The sequence below is a fragment of the Stegodyphus dumicola genome, chromosome 10, assembly GCF_044657685.1.
Source record: "Stegodyphus dumicola isolate Sdum_Otavi_A_Nest chromosome 10, ASM4465768v1".
In the NCBI taxonomy this organism is placed as follows: domain Eukaryota; kingdom Metazoa; phylum Arthropoda; class Arachnida; order Araneae; family Eresidae; genus Stegodyphus; species Stegodyphus dumicola.
In genome coordinates, this window is record NC_140777.1 from 156,118,227 (window position 1) to 156,144,477 (window position 26,251).

At 33.0% G+C, this 26,251-nt stretch overlaps 1 protein-coding gene across 3 annotated transcripts in view; it reads right to left on the reverse strand.

Annotated features, from left to right (window-relative positions):
• Positions 1-216: 216 nt before the first annotated feature.
• The window catches only part of LOC146995163 (uncharacterized), a 143,728-nt gene continuing 117,693 nt past the window's right edge, over positions 217-26,251 (reverse strand). For all 3 annotated transcript variants that reach the window (XM_085825729.1, XM_085825731.1, XM_085825730.1), the window contains exon 5: positions 217-2,937. In XM_085825729.1, coding sequence (XP_085681855.1) covers positions 2,777-2,937 — 161 coding nt within the window. In that variant the 3' untranslated portion in view covers positions 217-2,776. The remainder of the gene's footprint in view (positions 2,938-26,251) is intronic.

A 26,251-nucleotide genomic window follows, 5' to 3' on the forward strand; every position in this document is an offset into this window, starting at 1 on the left:
TATCAACTATACTTAATAATTTAAATCCATTTTTGCTCAAATTTGCCATACAAAGTAATTATAAGCAATATTTTGTAAGAAATTAAATACTGCTTTTCATAAATGATCCAAACTTAGTAACAGAATAATGCTTACAGGAGCAAAAGCGCCATTTGAAATATACATTTAAGTATTAACAAGAATAGGAGCAGATATATAGTAAAGAACAGACAAGAATAAAGCAACAGTATTTGTTTATTTATTTACAAAAACATGAAACACATTGAATTATGCTCTTTCAACATACTTTCTTATTTCTTACTAACATCACAATATCTTAAAAGGATTGCATTCTTATACACATCTTTAACAAAGAAACCCAAAAGCTGCTTCCTTCAACTTGATCATTAACATCATCATTAACATCTTGATGAATCGAATAAGTAGTATCACATTACACCGATACTTCGAAACTTCTCGGAAAATTCATTTTTCTCTGGTGATATAAATTTAAATGAAATATTTTTGCACATAATTTATTCTCAAACGAAAAAACAAAATCAATCTCTAAAAAATTTCAACATTTGATCAGTAATTTAAACATTTTAAATTATCTAAATAAAATTCTGGCGTTTCTGTTATGACTATTTATAATTCGGTCACTTCAAAATAGAAAAAATTACAAAATGTACAGAAATAAAACTGTAGAAACTAATTCATTAAGAATTTTAAGCATTTGCAGAAGCCATCATTAGTAAGAAAAGTCTATAAGAATCATTCACTTAACAAACAAAATAGAAAATTTTGTAGGACAGTGTTACTGATAGATAACTAAATAATATAACTGTCGATAAGTAAATGCGTATTAAGCGTTTAAAATATATTCATGAAAGCAAGAGGATGCGAGTAAACGGTCTAATTACTATTACGTGGAATTCCATTTATTTACGTAGAAGCAATCGAAATTCAACGCATTTCAAAACCGCACGCTCCTAAGAGATTATTCATAAAGCAGCAGCAAAATTACTTCGCAGCGCACAAAGATAATCTTCCCAGGAAAACTTAACTCTCATTCTTTTATTCATTTTTCAATTCCTCACAACAGAAAATCGATTTACTTTCTTCTTTAGAGACAGTTCATTCTTTAAAATACCTTTGGTTTGTTTAAAAATGAAACAACCTGGTACCTTTAAAGAATCTTCCAAAATCTAGAAAGATTTAACAGTAGAAAAAAAAAATCCAAATTCTTCTTTATATATTTATTTTGAGAAACACAAGGTTTCAATTAGAAACAAGCTCAGAACCGCACAGAGTAACGAAGGCAGAGGATTAAAATTAGTAACAGTGGTGTAAAAACAAAACGCAAGCTTTGAGCTCCCGAAGAATCATAAGAATCATTATTTATCTTTAATTTTTGATCTTCTCGTGAAGCTTTAAGTCATAACCGAACGTGGCTTTTTTTAATTTTCATTTCCTTTTGAACAGATAACATATGAAGGAAAATAAGCAAAGGAATTAGCTGAAGAGGAAAACGGAAACAACTAATCCATTTTAAATACTTAATATATAGCAGTGCATTTAAGTATTCAAGAAAAGAAGAATAATGAATTGGAATTCAGAGAAAAATTCTTATTTATTTCATTTATTTTCAGAAGCGCATGTAATACATTACGCCAAGAAAGGAAAGGTAACATAACATCTAAGAGACTAGATGATAATAATTTTTATTGATCCCTTCGTGAATAACTGATACAAGTGATTAGTTCACTAAGCAGAGTTTCTAATCCAAGATTTACACGACTGGGAAACTTGTCTACAGTTAGAGAAATTAACGTTGGGCTTTCAAATGAACAGCGATATCGCATTTAGGAAACATAAACAATATTTTAACTTGAAGATTGTCAGAAGAGTTCAAAAGTTCACCGTGATAACGTTCTCGATTAAGAAAATTTTCTGTAAATGCCACAAATGGAAAGGAGTGCATTGCAAACCACTGAAAGGATATTTTATGCAACATATGCTGTGAACCATCTCTAAGACGACCATCTGGTATAATATAAAATTTGTATAGGCATATTTTGTTCTTTAGTACGTATATGACGATTAAATGCCGATATTTATGCCTGTTCTCAGAAATACTCAAGGTGATCGTTATGGGGAAGCTGTCTTCAAGAGAAATTCAGTAAACTAAGGATTTCGAAAATGATTTTTTTTTTTTTTTTTTTTTTTTTTTTTTTTTTTTTTTTAGATTTGCGGTTACGAATTTATATTACAAAGAGAGCAGAGAATTTATTTATTTAAAACTTCTTGGTCATTTTGATGATTTAAATTCTTTCTTTTACTATGATAGTGAATAAACTTGTTGGAAATGCCGCAAAGTATAAAAATAAAAGTAATGTGGATACAAAAGAAAATGTATTCCGTCACTAAAAATAATCTATTTTATAACATGAAAAAAAAAATATTCTGAAAATCGACTTATTAAGGCGTTTAATTTTGAAAAACAAAAAAATCATACGACTACATTTTATAAATCAAGCCTAAAATAAAAAAAACTATATGAAGTAGTTTTCATCGTCATATTCGGTGATGAGAATTTGCCTTATTAGTATGTTTTCAAATCATGTTTTCATATGAAATACTATTAAAAAGGATATCAGTTCTTGTAATGTTTAACATTAGCAGTTGACAAAAAAACTGAATATTTTAGATAACATTTCAAGTTGGTTACATTTGTTGCACGCCAGTATACGTTATAAATACATATAACATTACATTTAAGAGTATTTTCTTCGAATCAAGACAAGATGGCAGCCGCCAAGGCTGCAATAAGAATCGTAAGCCAGATATTGAATGCAGATGAACGTCCAGAGTTATCCGGTTGTTCTGCCGTGCTGGACATCAAATACCGAAGATGCAGATTGTGGTGAAATGCTGTCTCTTCGTTATACATGGCATCTGAAAAAGAAATTATATTTTAAATGCATAACAAACATTTTTGTTTTAAGAACTTACGATGAGCTTGGAAATATATAGCTATGACAGCCAGAGATTTAAAAATCTAGATTGATAAATTCAAATTTAAAAATTATTTCAAAAATTTATTTTCATTTCAAACAAAAATGGATAAAAGAAAGCCATAACTTTGAAATACTTAAAGAAATTCAGAACTCTCGAGGTTTTTTACCAAGAAATATAAAAAATCAAATTTTTCGTACAACGACTATTTCGGTTAGATACAAAAAAATTTAACTGCCTGCAAATCGACTCGGGGGTTGTATTTTTCGTGATGTTACCAGGAAGAAATTAGCTGCTGACTTAAACTGAAATTAATCAAAGTAATGAAAATTTTTTCCACATTTAAATTTTCACTCTGAACAAATACTTCTTTTCAAGACAAAGGAAAAGACATTAAATTACTGAAATTCATTAACCCATTGACCCAAAATGGATTTAAATTTAAGCAAATTAAAATTCTCTAATATATGATTAAAACAGTTTGTCTGATATATTTCATTTAAATAAGAATCATATATTAATTTGTCAATGAGAACATTATTTTTAAAAATAACTCTATTTTTAGCACTTTTTGACCTTTATTTATAATGTATAATCGAAAACAACTCATCATTAAAAAATATTTTAAAAAGATGAAGTGCATTCTTGCGTATGTGTACCTATCTTAAATTACTAGAACAATGCATGCCATGGAATAAAAAACGCTTCCTTCTATTATGGGCAACAAAAATTACTTTCAATCAAGTAATATTTTATTAATTTGGCAAAAAAGCGACTTAGTTTAATGTAGAGTTTGAATGAAACTCCATCGAATTTTCAGGCGATCAGATACAGATCCCTTCTTCGGCAGCCAAAATAGTAAAACTGGAGATGATTTTTATTTATTTATTTGTTTGAGCTCCTGAAGTAGAGTGAGTGTGTGAGATGGGCTACGATGGCCTTCGACCATGTAAGTGAGCCAAACGGAATTGTATACCATCCCAGCGAGGAAATCTATTACTTGTAGAAACGTGGCAGCATAATTACTGTGTGCGAATTCTATAGAACAAACATTACGTTGCAAGATAAATTGTGTGCGGATGCTAATAAGCATTCGCATACAATTTATCTAAATCAACTTAGTAAAATCATTAACTTACTAAACCAAAATAGAACTATAGAGACGCACTGCAAAATAACATAAAACGATGCAAAATATTATTGTGATATACAATTGAAACCAATTACTTAAGAGCCAATGCTTAAGAACAGATTTGCACGTATTATCTGCTACATACTATTACTACATACTGCATACTATATTATCTATTACATGCTTACTATTGTAATACGATGCCTTCTTGTACAGAAGGAACTAATTATTACTAAATAATACTAATTTTTCAAACAATCCAGTTCACTGGGAACTAATCCTATTTTACCTACCAGTAAGGAATAAATCGTAAACACTAAAGGTGCGTTTTACTAATATTTACTAATAGTTACAGACGTATGCTAAAATTCTAAAACGTAAACAAGGCAATAAAGTTGCACAGGTCATATAATAATAAATATATGCAACATATTATATTAATATACATTTAAAACCATTACATTGTAAAACATTAGGTTATTTCAAAGCAGGAGACATGAAATATGGGCTATGCCCTCGCCGGGATTCGAACCTCTCGAATACGCGCCGAGCGTGCTGAACATTACACCACGAAGGCCTGCTAAGAATGCGGGAAAAATACCTTATAACATTAAGAGCTGCAGTCAAGTCCATAAGCATATGAATCCAAATAAAGTTAGACGCGTACGAAGGCAATATGCTTTCAGATGCACTGAGCTTTCAGATTTTATATTACGCCCGAAGGGGCGTTTTTTTAACGTTTTGTATGTTAGATTTTAACGTTTTGTATGTTATGATTTAAGAGCGAAGAACGTAAATATCACGTTCTTCGCTCTTAAATCATAAAATTCAACTCAACAGCAATATTGGAAAATAATTTTTAAATGAGCATATTTTCAGGGTTTCCGATACACAGTCTCGCACGCTGGAGATAATTTTTAAATTTTTTTTCGTGCAGTGTTGCCATTGCTCGCTTTAAAATCGTTGAGTTTCTTATTCAAAAATTCATAAATGCTTTACAAAATATGAATTAGCTAATAAACGAAATTCCAAATTTGGGCTTCCAGAAGTCCATATTTGAGTGGAGACGTACGTTATTCAAACTTTGATGGCTCTAGGTACCGTTGTTTTTCATAGTGCGAGAAACATACATATATTTATGCAGATTCTTCATTATTTAATTTCTTTAAATATAATACAGTGCTCTGATTCGTAGTTTATAGTGAATCAACGCAAAATGCCAAAACGAAATTAATAGCCCTTCTGGGCAAATTGCCCCTTTGGGCTAAAAAGCATAGATTATTATTAGGAAATTCAAATAAAATCAATCCACAGATTAATATATTATGTACTGATGCCAGTGCTGACTGTATAATTACTCTAAAGTAATTGTACATTACTCTAAAGTTATTGTATATTAATAATTAAATCCTATACATATTTTACTAAATAATGAGTTACCTACGTTATAGAGTTGAATATTAATAGTAGTTTTTCCATTTTACAAAGCTTTACTAGTTCAAAGTTAGTTCATATTACTACACCTTCTGAGTACCTGAAACAAGCGCTGCAGACTTAGATTTCTTGCTGTATGAAAAAAAGCCTTACAAGTAGTTCGAAGATTATTTAGCTTGATTAAATCCAGACCCTAACTGTTATGCTGACTCTCTGCATGAAATTCTGATCAGTTCTAAAGCAAAATTGTTGAAAGTTATAAAAATCTAAAGCAAAATTACTCAGCGTTTTGAGATTTTCTCTTATTTTACCAAAGAGTGCTCTATTTCTGAGTGCGCTGCACGTTCACGTTGCCAAGTGGCCGCTGGTTTCTTTAGGCGCCAGATTCTTACAATAAAATACAATTGTATTACAATAAAAGTAATAATCGTCTGTTTCGTCCTCCTATACTCACTCGCAGAGGGGAGTTTCTCTAAGTCTGAATCTGTTGAAGTATACTGGCAATGGCATATGACCTGTCAAGAACTGCTTGAGGCTAGTACGGTGGGTCTTAATTTCCATGTTAATTTTTGGAAATAAGCGAATACAATAAGCAATAAACGAATAGCTTGGTAATAAACGATTCGTCCTACCTCGGCCACTGACCGTCTACTTTGCCAAATTTTTAGCAAGCTAATGAAAATTTTTCTTTTACTATAAGACCAAAGAAATTTAGTAGGACGTTCTAGGAAGAGATTTATGTCCGATTGTCCTAAAAATCGAAAGAATTGCATTCAAAATCTAAGAAGAAATAACCTCAGTTTTAACTGAGGTTATTTCTTCGCCTAATTTTTAATTGCACATTGTAACAGTTCTTCCAACTTGTACCAAGTAATTTAGTTTCACATTCATAATTCTTCCAACTTGGTTCAAAGAATGAATATTTAACATTTAGTGAAGAAGTGGGAAGATATATACTATTTCCAAATGACTTGAAACATAGCACTAATTTATACTTGTTCTTCGTTTTTATGATGGCATAACTAATTATTCTATATATGTCTACCAACGCATTAACTGCGCATCAAAATTAGTTCATAATGTAATATGCAGCAAAAAGCGGTCACACAACTGAGAATTTTTCCGTAAGAATATGGAGAAGAATGTACATATGCTACTGTCTTAGTGAAAGTCTTGGTGACCCTTGGATACTTCTTGGAGTTGGTTGCATTATCGGCCATTTACGGATCCTGAGATGAAATAGCGGCACTCCGAGAACTGGTTTTACAAGCGAAAAAAGGAGCTCGAGAAGAGAAGAAAGGAGGAGTAAAGAAAAATGCGATGATTTAAAACGGTAGATGGTATTGAGGACATCTACAAGTTTATTCTTAAAAGTAAATAAATGAATTTACTACGAGTTTACTGTGAGAAATACTTTTGACGACTTTTCAAGAAGCGACCGATCTAAGACCGTTGGCTCCTTTTCAAGTACCACATTAAACTCTAAAAGGAATATATTCAGCCTTAACCGTGCACATGTAAAACGAATGATTTTCTTATTTAATGTGCTTATGTCAACTAACTCGTGTCAAGAACCTGAAACTTAGAAATAAACATTTAAGTGTGTATTCGGAAATAATTAAACTGCTATGCAAACTGTTCTGTATGTTAATACGATTTTAGGCTGTTGATAAGAGCATCGTGCGAGTAACTGGACAACACCGACCACTAAAATAGGTCATAAGATATTAAACAGCGGAAAAAGACAGGAAAAACAAAATTAAATAAAAAAAGTTTAAAAATGATGCATTTATTTAAATTAGACCCAAATTCCAATTTATATAGAAGAGTTAAAGAATTTTACATTAAAAATAATCAAACAAAAAACTCAGTTATAACGTATGAATCTTAGATTATTGTTACAACAATTACATACATGTGATCTCGATAAAATAGGATCACCAGGAGTACTTATGGTATTTTACCATCTTTTGAAGGGGCTTTCTTTCTCTTAATGTTCTAACATCCATTAGCATGTTCCACTCGAAGCAGTCTATAATCCATAAGTATGTTCCACTCGAGTCCATCACTCCATAAGCATGTTACACTCGAACATAAAAGTGATTTATAATCGATTTCATAGTTCACTCACACAGCACAAAATTTCAATGGAATTGCCACTTGAATGTTTCAGTTCCCAACCTGTTATAATGCGCAAAGCTATAGAGTGTAGTAAACTGTTTTACTGAAATATGAAAGAATTTGTAAAATTCCGGAACATAATAAATAGTAAAACGTTTTCATTATTTAATCTAAATACTGAATTACTATGGATTATCTCTTAGGTGAGCTAATCTGACGTTGATTCAACAGTGTAGTTGAACTGAACTAACGTATGATCAGAACAAATAGCCAGTCCGTAGCAATATCTTATTTATATTCTATACTATGTTTCAGTCTAGTGTTGATTCGTTAATATTTGGTTATACCAGTGGCCTTCTGGACATAGTTCCTCTTCAACATAAATAATGACGAATTGCTTGTATCCATCCAAGATACTCTGTCTCCGCGAGACTCAATTGATAAATATAATTTTGTCAGTGATTCTAACGAGCAGTTAATAACAAATAGCGATCCTCCTCTGCGCTAATTATTCTTTTATGATACTGTCTGTCTTACAAGTATTGTTGCTCGAATGACGTTGTTCTGCTTTACGGAATCGACTTATCGGTCTACTTTATACCATCAGCTCCCAGCTGATAAACTGAGAAATGATTGCATTTCAGCCTGGATAGTTCAGCCAACCAGGTTATTAAACTACATTGTTGGATGCAGCAACCATGTCTTTACTTACTATTTATTTGTAAGCAGAACGGCGGTTAATATGCACAATGGTATTATAAGGCACAGTTTCTAAATTTTATGTAAGGAAGCTATTTCCCCCGCCCTGGAGTATGCATATACATATGCATGAAAGGAAAGCTTACTTGAATGCACTAGTTAGTATTCAGTAATAGCTTGACACTTTCCAGATATCAGAAACAAAAGGTACAATGCCTGCTGTTTCTAGATACTTTTAGGATCGATATTCTGCGAAACTCCAATTGCGTTTGCAACAGCCTATTGAGAATGACAGCGACAATTTACAATCTCCATCAATACAACTACAGCATCTAATAAATTATACTCATAGGATGTTATTGAAAATTCCGGAAAAAAATCAGCTAAAATACAATTTTAATAAACAGCCGAGGGCTGAATTCTAAAACAATTTCCACTACTTAAACTACATATGAAAAACATGTAATAAGCGTAAATCTGCGTGACAGCTACAACGTTTTGTATCGATAATTAATCCTTTTTTAAAGTCTTTACACTTTTGCTTCTGGACTCAACATGTATTTTTCCACTTTTAATGCATTATCTTTCTTTTCGTTGAGCAGTGTATCTTGGAATATTTTGCCACTCAGTGAAATTATAGAGTCGGCAAAGGGATTTAAATAAAAATTTCTTCTGTGATGAATGGAAGTCTTCTGAGATGCAATAAGGCATAAATTATCTATTTGCGGAGAAAAGGAAGTCAGGTTTACAAATGACCATAATTCATTCGTAACATTAGCATAAAGAGGGAAAAAGATGCAGCGAAGAATAATAAATAAATAAAAAAGCTTCTCGTCGCAAATGCCATAAAACGCGGTGATAAACTCCCGACGTACAAGAACAAGACAATACGATCAGATGTATGGCGTACTTTATTGAAACACTCACCAAAAAGGAAGGGGGACGGAAGAAGTGCACAATAAAGCAGACGATTTTGTTACGACGTCCACAAAGGTACGGACTCCGGGAATGGAAAAAGCGCTGCAACTTTGAGAGAGACATGTTAGGACTTGTTTTTATGGTTATTTATTTAGCTTTTTAAACGAAAAATAAAAGTGAAACACGGCGCAGATGTTAGATTTTCTCCCCACTCGTTCTTTTTGGCTTTGGGATTTTGAAATTTCTCTTCTTTTTTAACTTTTTTCTTTTTTTTCGTAATGCTAGTTGAATTCAATTTTTCCCCTCGAAAAACACAAAAGAAAACGTGAAAACTAGAGAAGAAGACACTTCACTAGTGATGCGATTTTAAAATTTTAAACAAGAGGAATAGGGAAAAAGTAGAAATTGTATGAGGATATATCGGATCTTCTAACACGATGCGGTAACATATAGTTCTCCTAAATCCTCATTTCTTCTCAAACAAGTTACATCTGAAAAGGGAAAAAAATTCGGTTTAACATAGTCCGAGTTCTAAAATTCGACTAGATGTTAACCCATGTTTCCAATTATTTCATACTTTTTTCTACTCATAAAACAACACGACTTACTTTTATTTTTACACGGTTTATACTTTTACACAGCTTACACTTTTAAACAGTTTACAGTTTTATAGTTTTCTCTCCAGAGGATACTTTCGTTTTATTATTAAACCAAAAATAACTATGTAGAGTTGGTAGATATGGTCATATCGATGCTGAAAACGTGAAAAATGCGCAAACGCCTTGCCGGGGATCAAACTCAAGGCCTAACGAATTCGGGTCTAGCGTATTTTCGGTTACATCATGAAGGTATGCCGACACGAGGAAGAAAATACCTTACACATTTCATACACAGAATTTGAACTCTGATTTTTCAAATATTTGAATGTATTTACAAATTTACATGCTTTCCATAAAGCAACTTTAAGTTAATCCTGGCTTTTGTTAAAATTTATCCATTTATTATCAAAGGCTATTATGCTAAGATTATTTTCAGATTAATCTTATTTGTGTTTTGAACAAGCAGCCATAACGAGAATTTAGATTTATAGATGCAAACGCCTATCCTGGAAAATAAAACATCACAATGAAAAAAACGTACCTTTCCAAACAGCTTTTATTCCAGAGAAACATTAGTGCTAACAATATTTTTCATAACTTCTAAAATTATAAATTTTATTCCGATATCTTAACCTCGGTCTCAAAATACCGCAACTTCGGAATTTTTTTTTTCTTTTTCACTCATAACAGTAAAGTAAAAATAGACTTAGAGTAACACAACAAGAACAAAAGAATCACAGTTTTTTAATAAAAAGAGTTGGACTTTTCGGAACCTAAATTTGAAGATTACTCGTTCTCACAGTTCACAAGCAAAATAATTTTTTTTTTATAAATTTCTCAAAATAATTTGTAAACTTAAAAAAAGGAGAAAGAAAGAAAAGAAAAAAGAAAGAGAATTTTTTTTACTATCAAAAATTAAATTTATCATTGCATCGAAGCATATAACAGTATAACATCGATATTATAATTTATTATTACTACTGAAGTGTATAACATAATAAACAATTTACGATACGCCATATAATCGGTTTCAGTGAGGTTTCCAAAATGTTCCAGGTGTCTTTCAACATAAGAAATTTCAGAGAATTTATTCAAAATATCCTTCTAATCTAGAAAATATAGATCTATCTGATGAATATCTAGTATAGTAACTCATGTACAATGACCGTAAAATTTATCTCATTAAAATAATGTCAAATAATTTTTTTTTTTTCCAAGAGCTGCGGATCAGTAATTTTCTTGGCATAAACAAAACTTTCAAACAGCTCCACAGGTTAAAGATATAACACCTAAGAGGTTATGCCTGTCCTTAAAACTATCGGCTGACCATAAGATGTTATGCCTAACAGTTGACTAGTTATCGCTTCTGTTACTGTTTAACTGTTACTACATAAGATAAGAGTGAAGAAAAAATCTAACACAAAACTTTATTATTATCCATGGCATTATATTTCATTGATTGTCAATAACAGCAATTCATTAGTATACTAAAGTTAACCCGTAACTACAGCAACAAAAAAACCTACGCATGTCTACAACACACTTTGGAACGGACGAAAAGAATAGCCTAACTGACCTTTGCTAAAGCTGCGGTAGTTCTAGTTGACTTGGCGAACGACTTCTGCAGTAAGACAGCACTACTCGGGTATAAATTCTACTAAGCTATTGGTAGAATCTAGTTTGGAACTATGCCGCTTGCATAAAAATTTGCATAAACTTTGGGTTTCACTAAATCAGAATAAATCCAGATTTAGCACTATCTGACCTTCATCGGAATCAGAATATATCCAGAGTTAGCACCATCGGACTTTGTTTAAAATATAGATTTAGTCCAGATTTAGCAGCATCTGACTTTTATCACAATACAGAATAAGTCCAGTCACTTTCATCAGAATCAGAATAACCACTTATCGAAATTTCATCTCTTCAGTTCAGTTAACGAATTTTTAGGAGAGAAGAATTTCAAACCCAATCCAAATAATATTGACGTTGTGTAAAAATGGGTGAACATGCAGTCAAACGATTTATTATTTTCAAGTCCAGAAGAAATGTCTAAAAAAACCTCATAAACGTACATTGGAAAAGCAAGTGACCACATAGAAAAAAAATCTGTAAGTTGTGCAATTCACGCCCAAGAGTATTTTGGGCATATAATGAAGTGGTAGGTGGTTACCCAGAATAGCAGAATGTAAGTCTTTTCATTATATTCAATAAATAAAGCTTAGCTTGTAGCGACACATTAGGTATTTTTTGAAAGCAGGAGAGGTGAAAAATGAGCAATGCCCTCGCCGTAACTCGAAACACGGACTTCTCGAATACGCGCCGAGCGAGCTGGCCATTACACCCCGAAGAAGGCGGGAGAAATACCTTAAGCTGATATATCCCTGTTTATATTTTAGCGTTCCTTGTCGTACTGAAAACAATAACTTACGTTAATAAATAGTATGTTTAGTAAGTTTTCCTCTATTCTTCCTCTTAGAAATGGTTTCTTAATTTTCGAGCACTAAATTTGGAGAAAACGGGAGGAAAATCCCGCAAAGAAAATACGGTCATTGACCATGAACTTATTGATGAATGATATGCTTACAACAGAATAAATTTGGGGATTAATTTCTGCTTAACAGTTTTTAACAAGACTTTTCCATTAATGTACAATTAATCTTCCGAGAAATAGCGGGCGAAACATTTTAACTACTAAATTAATCAATACCCACAACTTAAGAAATTTTTTTTGGCTAGGGGTAATCTAAGCAGTTTTACTCGAGACGTCAGCCATAAATATAGCATGGTTGTGATTTCTCTCATTTAATCTTTAACATGTTTCCTTGCTTATATGTATAACGAGCTCACAACTAATTTAAAATTGGTTAATACACAAGCACTTAAAATCAAAATTACTCTTTGGAAAGAGATGCATTCTGCGGAAGGCTTTATAGCACTTTATACAATTTTTGCATACTTTTTTAGACGCTAACGAATGGATAAATAAATAACTATAGATTGCAACTTGCAAAAGTAAAAGAATTAGCTTTGCCAAAATCGCAACATTAGACCGACATTCAAAAGGATTTGGTACAAAAATTATATATTCACACGGTCTATTTACTTAGCAATAACTCGAAAGGATATATTTATACTTAGTTTCTAACTTAGGAACAGTATGAAATCTAAATTTCCCCGAATTTGAAAAACCGCACCCTGAAAAAGTCTGGAATTTTGCGATGTCTGGTTGGTTGGCTGGTTCGTTTGCATGATTTATCTCTACTTTTCCACATACACTAACTTAGATAATAGAATGAACCTGGCGAATTCTCGCACAGGCGTGAATTAAATACCAGCACAGAAGAAAGGGGCAAAATAACCCCTTATTAAATCAAACTAAATTAACAGAAAGCACGGACTTCGTGCGTTACAAAACACCGTTCACTTGCGGCGGTAACTAAACGTAGGTACAAATCAAACCTGAAAAATAAACGAGTGCAAGAACGCACTTCAAAATTTCTCCTAAGAGATGGACTCACAGAAATCTAACCGGCGTGATACTAAACTGATAAGGCCAACAGGCTTACTAGCGTCACCGCGAAATAACAACGAAACGTGCGCTAGGCTAGCGAAACACACTCTGAATAAACTGAGATAATCACACGTTTAAATAGCACTTCAATTAACTTTAAATTTACATCCGGGCGAGAGAAATGAGTGGAAGTTGAGACGTTGACAACAAGAAAACTTAAAATAAATTTGTTATGCAAAATAAGAAAAACCCTACATGATATGTAAATATGACAAAGCAGGCAAGGCTGTTTGCCTAAAAGGATGGATGTTTTCGCGGTGAACTTCCTGAGGGATTCACGTTACACTTCGGGAAAAGCACGAAAACCAAATATTCAGTCAGCCCATTTGCCCGAGTTCGAAGAAACTGTTAGTATTCCGTAGTTTCAATCATTCGGCTCTGGTGGGGCTATCAAATTTTTAAATCTGTTGAACATTTCATCTAAGGAAAAAAAAAAGTTAATTTAATATCAGAAATTTTGAACTAAAGTAAAATTTGAAATCTACGTTTAATTTTAAAAAATTAAGAATACCTGCTATTATTAAAAAAATGCAAGAAATTTAATAAATGAAGTACATAATTAAAGCTCGAAGCTCGTTTCCTCACAATTAATTTAAAAAACAGTTAACGTTTTGTACATTTTTTCAGAATAAATTCACTTTTAAATAAAAGCAAGTGCACAGATGCGTTAGCACAGATAAACACTGTACATGGAATGCTAAATTCTTTTCCATAAACTTAAATGTGACACTGAGAGGCGCCCTACCGCGATACCCGTGATTCGGAACAGCAATACTCGCGCGTTCGTTTTGTAATGGCCCACCAGTGGCCGAGCGGTAAAGTCGCTGAATACTGGCAGTTCGGTCCGAGGTTCGAATCCCGCGAACGGGCAGGCTGCATGGGCGTTTTCGTGATTTTCGCCATGTGTAACGAGTATACGAGCCAATTTCCCTTAGAAAGTCCTCCACGAAGGCATCCCTCCCCTTAGGCAGATAGCCCTCGAGGCTTTGCCATAGTCACATACACACACACACAATTTGTAATGAAATCTAGAACTGAACGTCAATAAAATTGATTTTTTCGAAATTTTGAGTTAAGATGTGAATAGTTTTTAAAGTTAGGATTTGAAAGTTTCAAATGACGAAAAAAGTGCAAACATTTGAGTTTTCGAATCTTCCGGGATTTGGAATTTGAATGTTCCATCTCAACTTAAAAGTCAAGAAACGATCAGTTTTTCTGTATTACGTTTTCATCTTTTATACTTAAAATATCCTATATGTACTTCTGAAGAGAATATACATGAACTTAATGAACTCTGATTTAAAATAATGCAAGTGAAATCCATTTTATAAATTTAATCTTTATTACTAAAGAATTAATTTTTGCCCATCTGACTTGCAAATAGGTTATATCCGCTTTAGGAGTATATGCAAAGTAACTAAGAAACACAGGCGTCGTAATGAGGCATGTACTCAATCCCACTACAACCCCTAAAAAAAGTTAGCATTTTTAAACGTGCAACAAACATAATAGTGCTCTGTCTTACTGCGATAAGCATAACTTCCTATTATCTATGTACAGATTACACTGTTCTGATAAATGAAAGTAATCAATACAACTGTAAGGAATTTTCACCATCCTCACCACATATCTTGGAATTCCTTTTAATTTTTATCACACAGAAGCTTTATTTACAGCTATGTACAACAATTGTATGCTTACATTAAAACGTTCACCATGTTTTTTTTTTTTTTTTTTTTTTTTTTTTTTTGTTGTTGTTGTTGCCACTGCATCTATCTCAAAAATCCGCAATATAACAAGCTAAAAGTAAAAAAGCTGCGCCCTCTCGTGGCCAGCTACATAAACTATAACAGATGGGGGACTAAATTATTCAAAATTTCATGGCTCTAGGTACCGTTATTTTTCCCAGAGCGAGAAACATGCATACATTCATGCATATTCTTCATTATTTAATTTATTTAAATATAATACAGGACACTAATATTTGGTGGCAACAACTTGAAACGTGTACAGAGTAATTAGGTTATTCTGAAGCAGGAGACATGAAAAATAGCAATGCCCTGGCTGGTACTAAAACCTTGACCTCTCGAATACGCGCCGAGTGTGCTACCGTTACAGCACGAAGGCATGCATAAAGGAGGGAGGAAATAACTTAACCCCTTTTCAAAAGGTGATTGGGAATTAGCAGATACAGTCGCGAAATCCTGATGGTGAAGAATCAGCAGCCACCACCTTTCAGTTCAGACGCCACTGTAGTGTCATTAGGTTTTTCTGAAGCAGGAATGGTGAAAAACGTTCAAGCCCTCGCCGGGACTCGACCTTGGACTTCTCGAACACGTGCCGACTGTGCTACCGTTACACCACGAAGGCATGTAGAAAGCAGGGAGAGAATACCTCATAAGTGATATGCCGTTTATAGTGATTCAACGCAAAATGCCGTTTTGAGATAATTATCCCATTCGGGACTGACGTCCCTTTTGGTCTAATAATAAATAAACATCTAAAATTTTAAAATACTCAGATTACATGATTTTTCTCGTTAGCTGAATACCGTATGGGCTTCATCTGTATTTAAAACTGTAAGAAACATAAAAGCTTTTAAAAATTTACAAAACTTCTAAATAATTACAATCTAATCTTCTTTTATTCGTTTTCTGTTTCAAGTTTTAACGCCTACTATAATTATAAGCTAAGTAGTTAGAATTCCCTTACTCGTTTAAGAGTTATTCCGTCAGAAATTCAAAATAATATAAAATCAATATTTAAAATAAGTTATAACAGCAGCAGTGCCCCACTTTACGGGGGAAAAACGATTTGCTATGATTATTTCGTCATAAATTATCTGCATATGAAGAATTATGTGCTTATTTAACAAAGAAAATAATTATTTTAAATGTAGTTATGAGTTTATTTCACTTCATCGTTTGTGTACGAGATTTACAACAAATATTTTTCTCGACAGGCAAAACTTTTTATTTCGCTTGGACGCCAAATCCGTTTCCAGAAACATAAAAACACTCAGAAAAAGTTTCCTTCGAAATAATGACTTCAATTTTTGGCAATGTGCAGTCTAACAAAATGGCTCAGTGCGGAACCAAAAACTTACTCAATGCAGAATCAAGGACACAACATAGAAAATTACAGAAACAAGCTCGCTAGAAAACAAAAATAACTAGCTATTTACAAAACATGACAATTCAAGAGATTCATCACCCACTGTAAAACTACTTTTGCAACAGAGACATGTTACTTACAGAAATGCCACTTTACAGGTGTCGGAGGAGAAAATTTTCCGACGACTTATTGTTCAAGATCTATTTAATTTTATTTTGAACGCCAGTGCAATGCTGAGAAAAAAGTGTATTTACAAAATTACTTACCATGTCCAGTCTAAACATAGAGTTAATCTAAGTATTACTTACCATAACCAGTCTGAGTTAATGTAGAGTTGTGCCAACAAATAAAAGAAAGCGTTCTGAATATTTTAAATGCTTGATTTGCCGGTTAAATGCATTGCGGCAAGCATTTCTTCCAATTACACAAGGGGATTTTAGTTCCTTCTTCTTCACAGTTACAATACAACCATTTAAACTTTATGATTGGCAATATTTTTAGACACTACTGTTGCAAATGTAGAACATCCATTATTGAAAAGCGCAAAATCTTGTTTTTAAAGTTAAGAAACTGTTAGCCCGTTTAATCAAAAAGTTTAACGTTTACAGCAAATAAAAATTAAAAAATGATTACTCTGTTGCTTCGAATTTGCATTAAGCTGCCAGCATCATGACAGAAAGCCCAAGTCAGATTTAGAAATAATATCAAAATTTTAAATCTTAACTTTCTTTTGTACATCTATACATGCTTACAAAACCCTTGTTATTTATTTATACAAATGCCAGATATTTGGACAGTAAGCCATTAGTCTTAATCTTGCTTCCCAATATTTAAGGACAATAGAATTAAAAGATTATAGTGCAGTGAATTCGTCATTATGCTCCTTATCCATGGACCGTTTAGAGTTGCAAAGATTACAGATTGAACAGGCCTCAAGTCTAATTTTAAAAAGACGGGCATTCATACAGTCATGGCCAGTCAAAAGACAATATAACGCCACGGCTACAGGACAAGGAAAATCTGAAATAACTGGCTGGTGAGACACTCCCAGTCCTTTCCCTTAGCTTCATTTGATAAGTAGGAGGCAAACGTCTTCTTAAATTCTATTTTAATTAGGAGTTTTACAGAATTAAAAGCTATACGGTTATTAGTGGTTTGCAGAATAGTCGTTCCTTACTTTCCCAGGAAATCGGCTCTTTCATTTCCTTCGATGCCACAATCAGCAGAATTCCACTGCAAGACAATTGAGTCAGCCAGAGTGTTGAGAATCTTCCTACATTCGCAAATTCGTTCGGAAGTGCAAAATTTATTGTTGGAAATAGCCTGGGAAGCGGCTTTGCTATCAGACAAAATAACAGTCCGAGGGAAATAACTCTTCAGGGTGCTTAATTGATTCAAAACAATAAATACAGCTTTACAATCAAAATTGGTAGTATCTCTTCCCACAGCCTTATAGAAAGCAAAATGGTTGTAATAGATTCCTGCACCAGCTCCAGTACCTCGCTCAATCCATCGGTGTAATCATGAGTCCAGTATAGAAATATACCTAGTATAGAATAGTCAACTTGTAAATTTTAAAAACCAGGCAAAAAATCAGCCTTAGTTTGGTGTAGACTATGAATGAAACTCTACAGAGTTGAAAGGTGATCAGAAACATAAGCCATTCTTTTTCAAGAGTTTCGCAGACAATACGGATTCTAAGCATATAGTTTCAAAAGTGTTCTTAACATAAAACCCAACTAAAAACTTACGCTCGAAAAAGAGAAATTTTTGATAACTAATCACAAGTGGACACTTAGCATAATTTTGACTGCAAAAATTATCCGCAAAGCTTCTGCAGTTAGTAAACTGAATTTTCTGAACCTTTCCCCACTAACAAAAATTTTTCTTCTTTAGTTAATGACATTAACTTTCCTATGTTCGCTGTTCCTAATCCTTTCAAAATTCTAATATCCTAACTTTTCGCATTAATTACTATTTTCCTCGAAACATCATGCTTCATTCGTTTTAACTTTGCTTCAGCTTTTCCTTTCGATATAAAACCGTTTCCCTTCTCCCACTGAAAATCCTTGAATTTTCCCCCCTCTCCTGAAATAGAGGAGAAATGCCTGATTACTCCTGAAATTAATTTTAAAACATACGCCAGCTTGAGGTTGCTTTTCGGGCTAATTTTAAAATCCATACTTTTTACAGCATTAAATAAACACAGAAATGTGATACTTGTCCATAAATCTTCTTGTATACTCTGGAAACAGCCTTTGTCCGAAAAATATTACTAAAACAATGTCGCATAGTTTCGTCTAAATCTACGAACTTTCAGCTAAACGTGCTATCAATTAAACTTGTCAATTAAATGCGCTGTCGGCTAATGCAAATGTCTTCTCGGCTAAAAGTCCTGTCGGCTAGCTGGTTGGCGGTTAAATGTCACGAACCCTGAAACAGCCCCTTGTATGCATTTTAGAGATACAAAGTATAAAACTTAAACAAAATTTAAAATAAAAGCCAGTTGAATTGGCGATGTTTAAAACTTTTCCAGCTAAACTAACAGTTCTTAATAGCACTCACATTTCTGCTTGGAAGAGCTAAGAAGACAATTCTAAGAAGTTCGATTGCTAAAGTTTAAACAAAAGAAGCTATAAACGTTACTACAAAAATCCTCATGCTAACCCCCCCAAAAAAACCTTTTAGGGTTTTTAGAAAAACAAATAGCAGTTTTTTTAAAACCTTCAGAAACAAAAACGAAAACTCAGTCGTTTTTAAGGATAAGCATATTTTCTTCTCTTCCCCTTTCTCTGAACTAATAAAGGCCTGCTAGTGGTGTAATATAAGTTTCTAGAAACGTGAACAACATCTCAATTTTTGGTCCATGAATAGAAATAAATTTAAGAACAACCCCTTGGATAGAGAAAATTCCACTTATGAATTCCGAATCATACTTCCTAGAAAAACAGTCGCGACAATTTTTACGGGGGATCTGCTGTATGAGGGAAAAAACAAAAACAGAAAAAGAGGAAAATTGAATGACCCTGTCCACTTCCGGATGCAGAAAATGAATTCCATACGAAAACACTCAAAGAGAATACCACCGCGAATACAAAACATATAATAATACTTCTTCAGCACATGGCCGACACAACGACACATGAAATATTCGAATTTCCAATGTTCTAAAAATGTTTTGGATTACTCTCAGCAATTTTTTTACGGCCCGTAATCTAATTACTGTTTATTATGTATGTGGTGTAGTTCAAAAAAGGTCAATAGTCGCAAAACAAACTTCTTAATTTTACACAAAAATATACTTTTGATCAAATTAATAGATCAGATCAGATTAAAATATAGTTTCGATCAAATTAATAGGTTCAGATATTTCCTAACATCAATAATTTTGCAAGAGGGAAAAGTTTTTGGAAGGCAAAAAATCTGAAAAATGGTGTAAAGTGAATTTAACAGAGAAAACCGATACATATCTGAACACCTAAGCAAACGCTTTAGAGACATTAGGTATTTTTTGAAAGCAGGAGTCATGAAAAATGAGCAACGACTTCGCCGAGACTCGAACCACGGGCCTCTCGAATACGCACTGAGCGTGCTGACTATGCGTGCCACTACGAAGGCATGCTAAGAAGGCGAGAGAAATACCTTATATACTCCCCCTTTTAAAGGGCGACTGGGGTTTTAGGGAACCCAATCACCAAATTCTGGTGGTGAAGCGTCATCATTCACCACCTTTTAGTTCGGAAGCCACTGTAGAGACATTAGGTATTTTTTGAAAGCAGGAGTCATGGAAAGTGAGCAACGCCTTCAACGGGACACGAACCACGGATCTCACGAATACGGGCCGAGCGTGCTGACCACTACACTACGAAGGCATACTAAGAAGGCGAGAGAAATATCTTATAGCATTACATACAAAGGAGGGAGCATTTATAAAAAAAATCAAAAATCAGACAATCATTAAATTGAATGAAATTAGTTTTAACGTAATTACTGTATCTTTTTGGTTTTATCTAAAACGTGATTCAGAAACTGCGTTCAATAATACTGGATCCAAACTTGTGGGCAGCATGCGGCTTCCGAAACAATTTTACGCAGTCCGCGAATCCATTGCAATTATGTATTCGTTGCAGATATGATGCTCTTACTTTTTAGAGACGTAGTAAAGTAACCAGAACTTATGTGCGCAACTGCTGTTCAAGAAAAACGAGATACAATAAGAAGACTGCGGCTCAGTCACCACATTCTTGTATTAATTTGCATTAATATGACACTAATTATTATGCCAAGAATTCGAAATGTAATTAAATATTTTAAAGAGTTGGAGTCCAATTTTATATTTTTTCTCATTAAAAACAAGCACGGGAACCTGCACAGAAAACCTACAAATAGAGCTAATTAATTTACACTGTGATACAAATCTTATCCAAAGATTTGAAGATACAGATTCAGTTAACCTCTTTTTCGTACCAGAAGATAAATAACCTCTTACGAATTTTCAATAAGAACAATCGCTTTGTTTGGAAATACATTTATATGTCATCAGTTTGTTTTCCGTATTTAAAAATTAATAATCCGAGAGAAGACCCTACTGAGCAGCACATCAGAATTATTTGAAATAAATATCAGTCCGAAATTTAATATTTAGCTGAGAATATGTCTGAATTATAAAGAGCAACCAGCTAAAATGTTTTGCAGGTACCAACCTGCAAGAAGTAAATGGATTAGCCTGCTTGCGAAGAATGTTCAGTTCAGAAACAGGCTGATCCATTCACTTCTCTGTATACACCAAACCCCTAATAACGACATGCCAAGAGATGTAAATTCTCTATTATCTGCACTACATTTAAGATTTTATAATTTTGTACTATATCTTTTGCACTATTTATCTCAATGCTGAACACGTTTATTTTTTTCTGTAATTTATTTCATTTACAATCAATTTTATATTTATATTATTATCTTTGCCAACTGCTTATTACAGGTTGAATATGTACTGGGTTTAAATATTTTTTTTTTATTTTTCAATACATATTAATAAACACACATGTGTCTGTGTTACAGAGAGAAAGAGAGAGATAAAGGAGACAGAATTTTTCTAACACAATTAACTATCAATTAAGCCGGGAGGGCGGATTAAACAGAACCTGCCTTAACTAGATCTGTTTACTGCGGAATGATGCAAAAATTATTATTATACACTATCACCATAAAACAAAACTACAAAAAATATATAAAAGAAAAGAAAATGCATAGGGTAACAGCAGTAACAGTTATCTCTATCAGACGAACTCGATAAAAAATAAAAAGTTGTACCTAACGTTTTACATGCATTTGAAATCAATAATAATTCTTCAATATCTTTAAAAAATAATATTCTTTAACACCATGTATAGCTTAAATTCTTTACCTAAAATGATATTTTTTCTTCCGTTACTTAAAGCGTGTTCTCTTCACTAATTTTATCGTCCGAAAATGGATAAGGGAATGTTACGTGAATAATTTAAATAATAAATGAAATATAAATAATACCATAATAAATGAAAATTAGTCATGAATAAGCTACAGATAACTATCGTAATACTATTTCTTTAAAAGAAGCCTACATTCCAATAAGAATACATGGTAATATTGTTACGAACTTTGTATTTAGTTAGATATTTAGTAGAATAATAAAATAGATAATTAAAATTGTTTTATTTCCTCGGGGAGTACAGCACGAGACATATTTTAAGAGAACGCTAAGCCGGAGAATCAAAAATACAGGAGCACGTGAATTTAACACTGAATAAAAGTTATCTCGATAATTTATATTCAAATTGAATAAATGTAATTGACTACTATGTTAGCTGTATCCATAATTCTACTCTTTTGCTTTCCAGAAATCTCGAGAAGCAAAGAAATTACTAAAAATTTCTCGCGACCGATTAAAAGCTACAAAAAGCCACAGAGAGAACATCTCAGCTCAGTTGATTAGTTACTGTGTAGAGACATTAAGCATTTTTGGAAGCAGGCAAGATGAAAAATGAGGAAACGCCTTCGCCGGGAATCGAACCACGGATCTCTGGAATACCGGCCTAGCGTGCAGAATCATTACACCACGAAGGCACGCTAGGAAGGTGGGAGAAATACCTTATAACTGTTAATGAGATTTTTTTAGCATTCTCTTTCTCTTTGAACTGCGTTATATTTTAACGTTTTTAGTAGTTCATACAAGTATAGTAAACAGACTTTCTGTTAACGTAATTGCGTTCTACTGATCATTAGTACCTGATATTGTCAACAATTGTAAGAATATCTCTGAGGATAAGCCCAGCGTTTCTTGTGATTTCTTGAGCATATGTCTTGTAATAAGAATAAATTTTACTAACCTTTTAATCAGACTTGTGCATTCAATGTATTATGAACACGTACGCACGCAACAATATTAACATTACAATATTTAACATGATATCTTCATTTCTACTTCCCTGCAATTTGAATGTCGCCCGTTCTTGCCACTAGTTAGGTCTCAAATCATCCATTAATACTTAGAGAAGAAGAATATGCAGCTGAATAAGCGAAATCGCAGACCGAATGTCAGTTCGTCTTTGCTTCGCTGTGATGGGGGGGCATAAAGTTCAACAGTTAGAAGGAAACGTTTTGGCGTGACCTTCGCAGGCAGTTTAGAAGGATTTGTCTTCGCTAGAAAGATGAAAACAATCACTGTGTGGATGAATAAATTTTAAAATTTATCGAAATTTGTTCTCTGAACACACTGAGGAAGGGCAAAATTACTCGAATATTTTTTTATAAAATGGCGCTAAGAAACTAGGACGAAGAATATACGAAAAAATATTGTTTTAATTGCTCTATCACGTCATTGATATTGTTCATTTCCCTTCCTTATTTATGTTTATCTTGATCTTTTCTCATTTATGAACGGACTATTGATATGTAGTCTGTTCACGGAGTTTCATAATTTAATATAAATGAATTTAAGCTCGATGTTTCGTAATATTTAGATTTGTTCAATCTCAATTGACAAAAATTGTCGACTTCTCTTTATTGTTTTATTTTAGTTTTACTTTCGGTCTTTCATCCTCCATGAAGGAACTGCTGAAATGCAGTCCGTTCATGAAGTTTTATAATTTAACATAGCCAAATTTAAACTAGATATTGCCTCAGGCTTAAATTTGTCCAATCCAAATTTACCAAAAGTATCAAATTCAGATAATACACAGGAGAGCTGATCAATTTTCCCAACCACTCATATAAAGTAAAAATATAGAAACTGTTTTATTTTCGTTGTTATACTATTAACTATTACACTGAAAAAATTGAACAGGTGAGTGTTGCGACAGGAAATGTCCCTGAATTTCTCTTATTAATGATTTTAAAATTCTGAAATTTTAACACATCACCACATTTGCGATGGACATTTACACATTTTACTATAACACACCCTTATTTACAGCTAATTCTGAACATGGTCATTAAGTACAATTAAATTCTTTCAAGCATCATATAAAACGTCGAATAAAGTAATACATAAATTAGATTTTAATTCAAATTTAACATCTTCGGCAGCTGAAAGATGTTAAGATCGTCGAATATGCAGAAGAGTCCGCGAGTCAAGCACTCGGAATACCCCAGATAAGACTTTAACCAATAAATCTGACATAACTCAAGTTACACCAAAAGAGAGAAACAGAATAGAAATGCAATTTGACTACTGATACAGATGAAGGTAAATGGCGCAAGTATAGAATAATCTCTAAATTTAGCGCAGCACCTGGCGTTTCCCAGTTTGTAAACTTGTTAAGCCTGCTTTATTTAGAAGGGCTTGCTGGAATATTTCTCTTAACTTTGTGCAAGCAATTTAAATTAAATTAACCTTTCTAGGAGATTTTCATTTGCTGTGTAGAAGTCTATGCTTGGCAGATTTTCTTACAGACCTTCATTAAAAATCACGAATCCAGTTGGAAAATTCACATTTTGGATTTAAAAATATATTTCCGAAAACACTACAACAAAACTGTGTTATAATAGAAAGTTAAAGGCAACATAGAATTAAAACAGATCAAGTATCCAAAATATTTCATTGAAATTTTAAATAATACAATAAACTGTAAAGTTTTACGCCATTAAAAATTAAGTTCACGTAGCCATATATTTCTTTTCGATAACTCCCGTATTCAACTGTCGCTCAAGAGGGATATTCTATCTTTAGCTTGAACTATAAACAATTGTAAAAGACCATATTTACAGATATAAAAAAGAGATTCTCAGATTGTTTCCAATAGCATTATCAGTATCTGTTCTGTATTACTAGTTGACATGCCTTTGGTGTAAGATGCAGACAGATATGCAGTACAATTTTTGTATTTAAAACTGCTACAGTTAATCCTTTCTAAGACTATCACTCCTAAGAACTACGCTTCTGTGACGCCACGATTTTAGGAATGGACGATCCGATCGTGAACTTATTCAAAGAACTAGTTCACATTATTGAGTGACAGAAGAGTGATTACTCAAAATGGAGCGGTAGCCCTTTTAAAATTTACCCACCTAGAACTCTTATTTGAAACATGCCAGGAAAGTTCGATTCTCATTTTATAGCAGCGTTTCCTCCCATTTAAAGGTGAGTTTAATTTTTATCATTTTCCAACTTCTTGAAGAATTCTTTATTCCAGAATTTCATTGTTAGTTTTGTGCAGGAATTAAGTTTGAGAAAAATCTCAAAACTGCATTTGAAAGAAATCAGTCCATCGAGTGAGCAAATCTATTGAGTCAATATTCCCATCCCGCTTCCCTTTTGGTTCTTCTCGTTCTTTTCTCTATCTTCACACAGTCTCCTTGATCCATTCCCTTTTCCCGATCTACTGTATTAATGTTATTATTAGTGAGAGAGACGGGTCATAAAAAAGAAGCTATGAAGTTGAGTGAGTGAACGTTTCTGATCTGATTCCATAAAGAAGCGGTTTTGATCACCTCTACACCCTTTCCAATTATTCGCACTAAATCACACTATTTGACAATAATTTTTGTTTTTCGAAAAAGGTCCGCTGGAAAATACATAAGTACTTTTTGTAGAAGTGATCATCTTAGAGAAGTGATTTCTGATGACAGCGTTCATTTATGCTTTCAGAAATACTGGTCCCTTTTTAACTTATTTTAACTTCTTTAAAACTTATTCCTTCTAATGATTTACAGATCTTTTTATTCCAGTATAATTAATTTCTAGATAAACAATTATAATGCTTGCTTTATAACTGCTTATAATTTCTGCTAACGTCTTGAAACCTGTTTTAGAGTTTATTTAAACATCTGCAACTTTTAGAATTTTAAATCTAAGCAAAGTTCAGCTTTAGATTCGCATCAACTTATGAAGGCTTTCCGTATATCGAGATTATCTTGTCGTCAGATATCGGCATTCTTCAATTAGGATTAAAATTTGACTGTGAGTGAATAGACACTTACTTCTATGTTACTCTGTCATAAAACTTTTTCTCTGAATTCGCACTACTTTCAAAATTTAATTTAATTTGGATATCCATTACGTGCTATATTTACACAGCTGCACAAATGAGTCAAAAGACTATCAAAAATGAAATTTTTAGTTCATTACACAATGAGAATGCAATTGAACAGAGATTACCAAAATCCATTTCAACAAAATTAAGT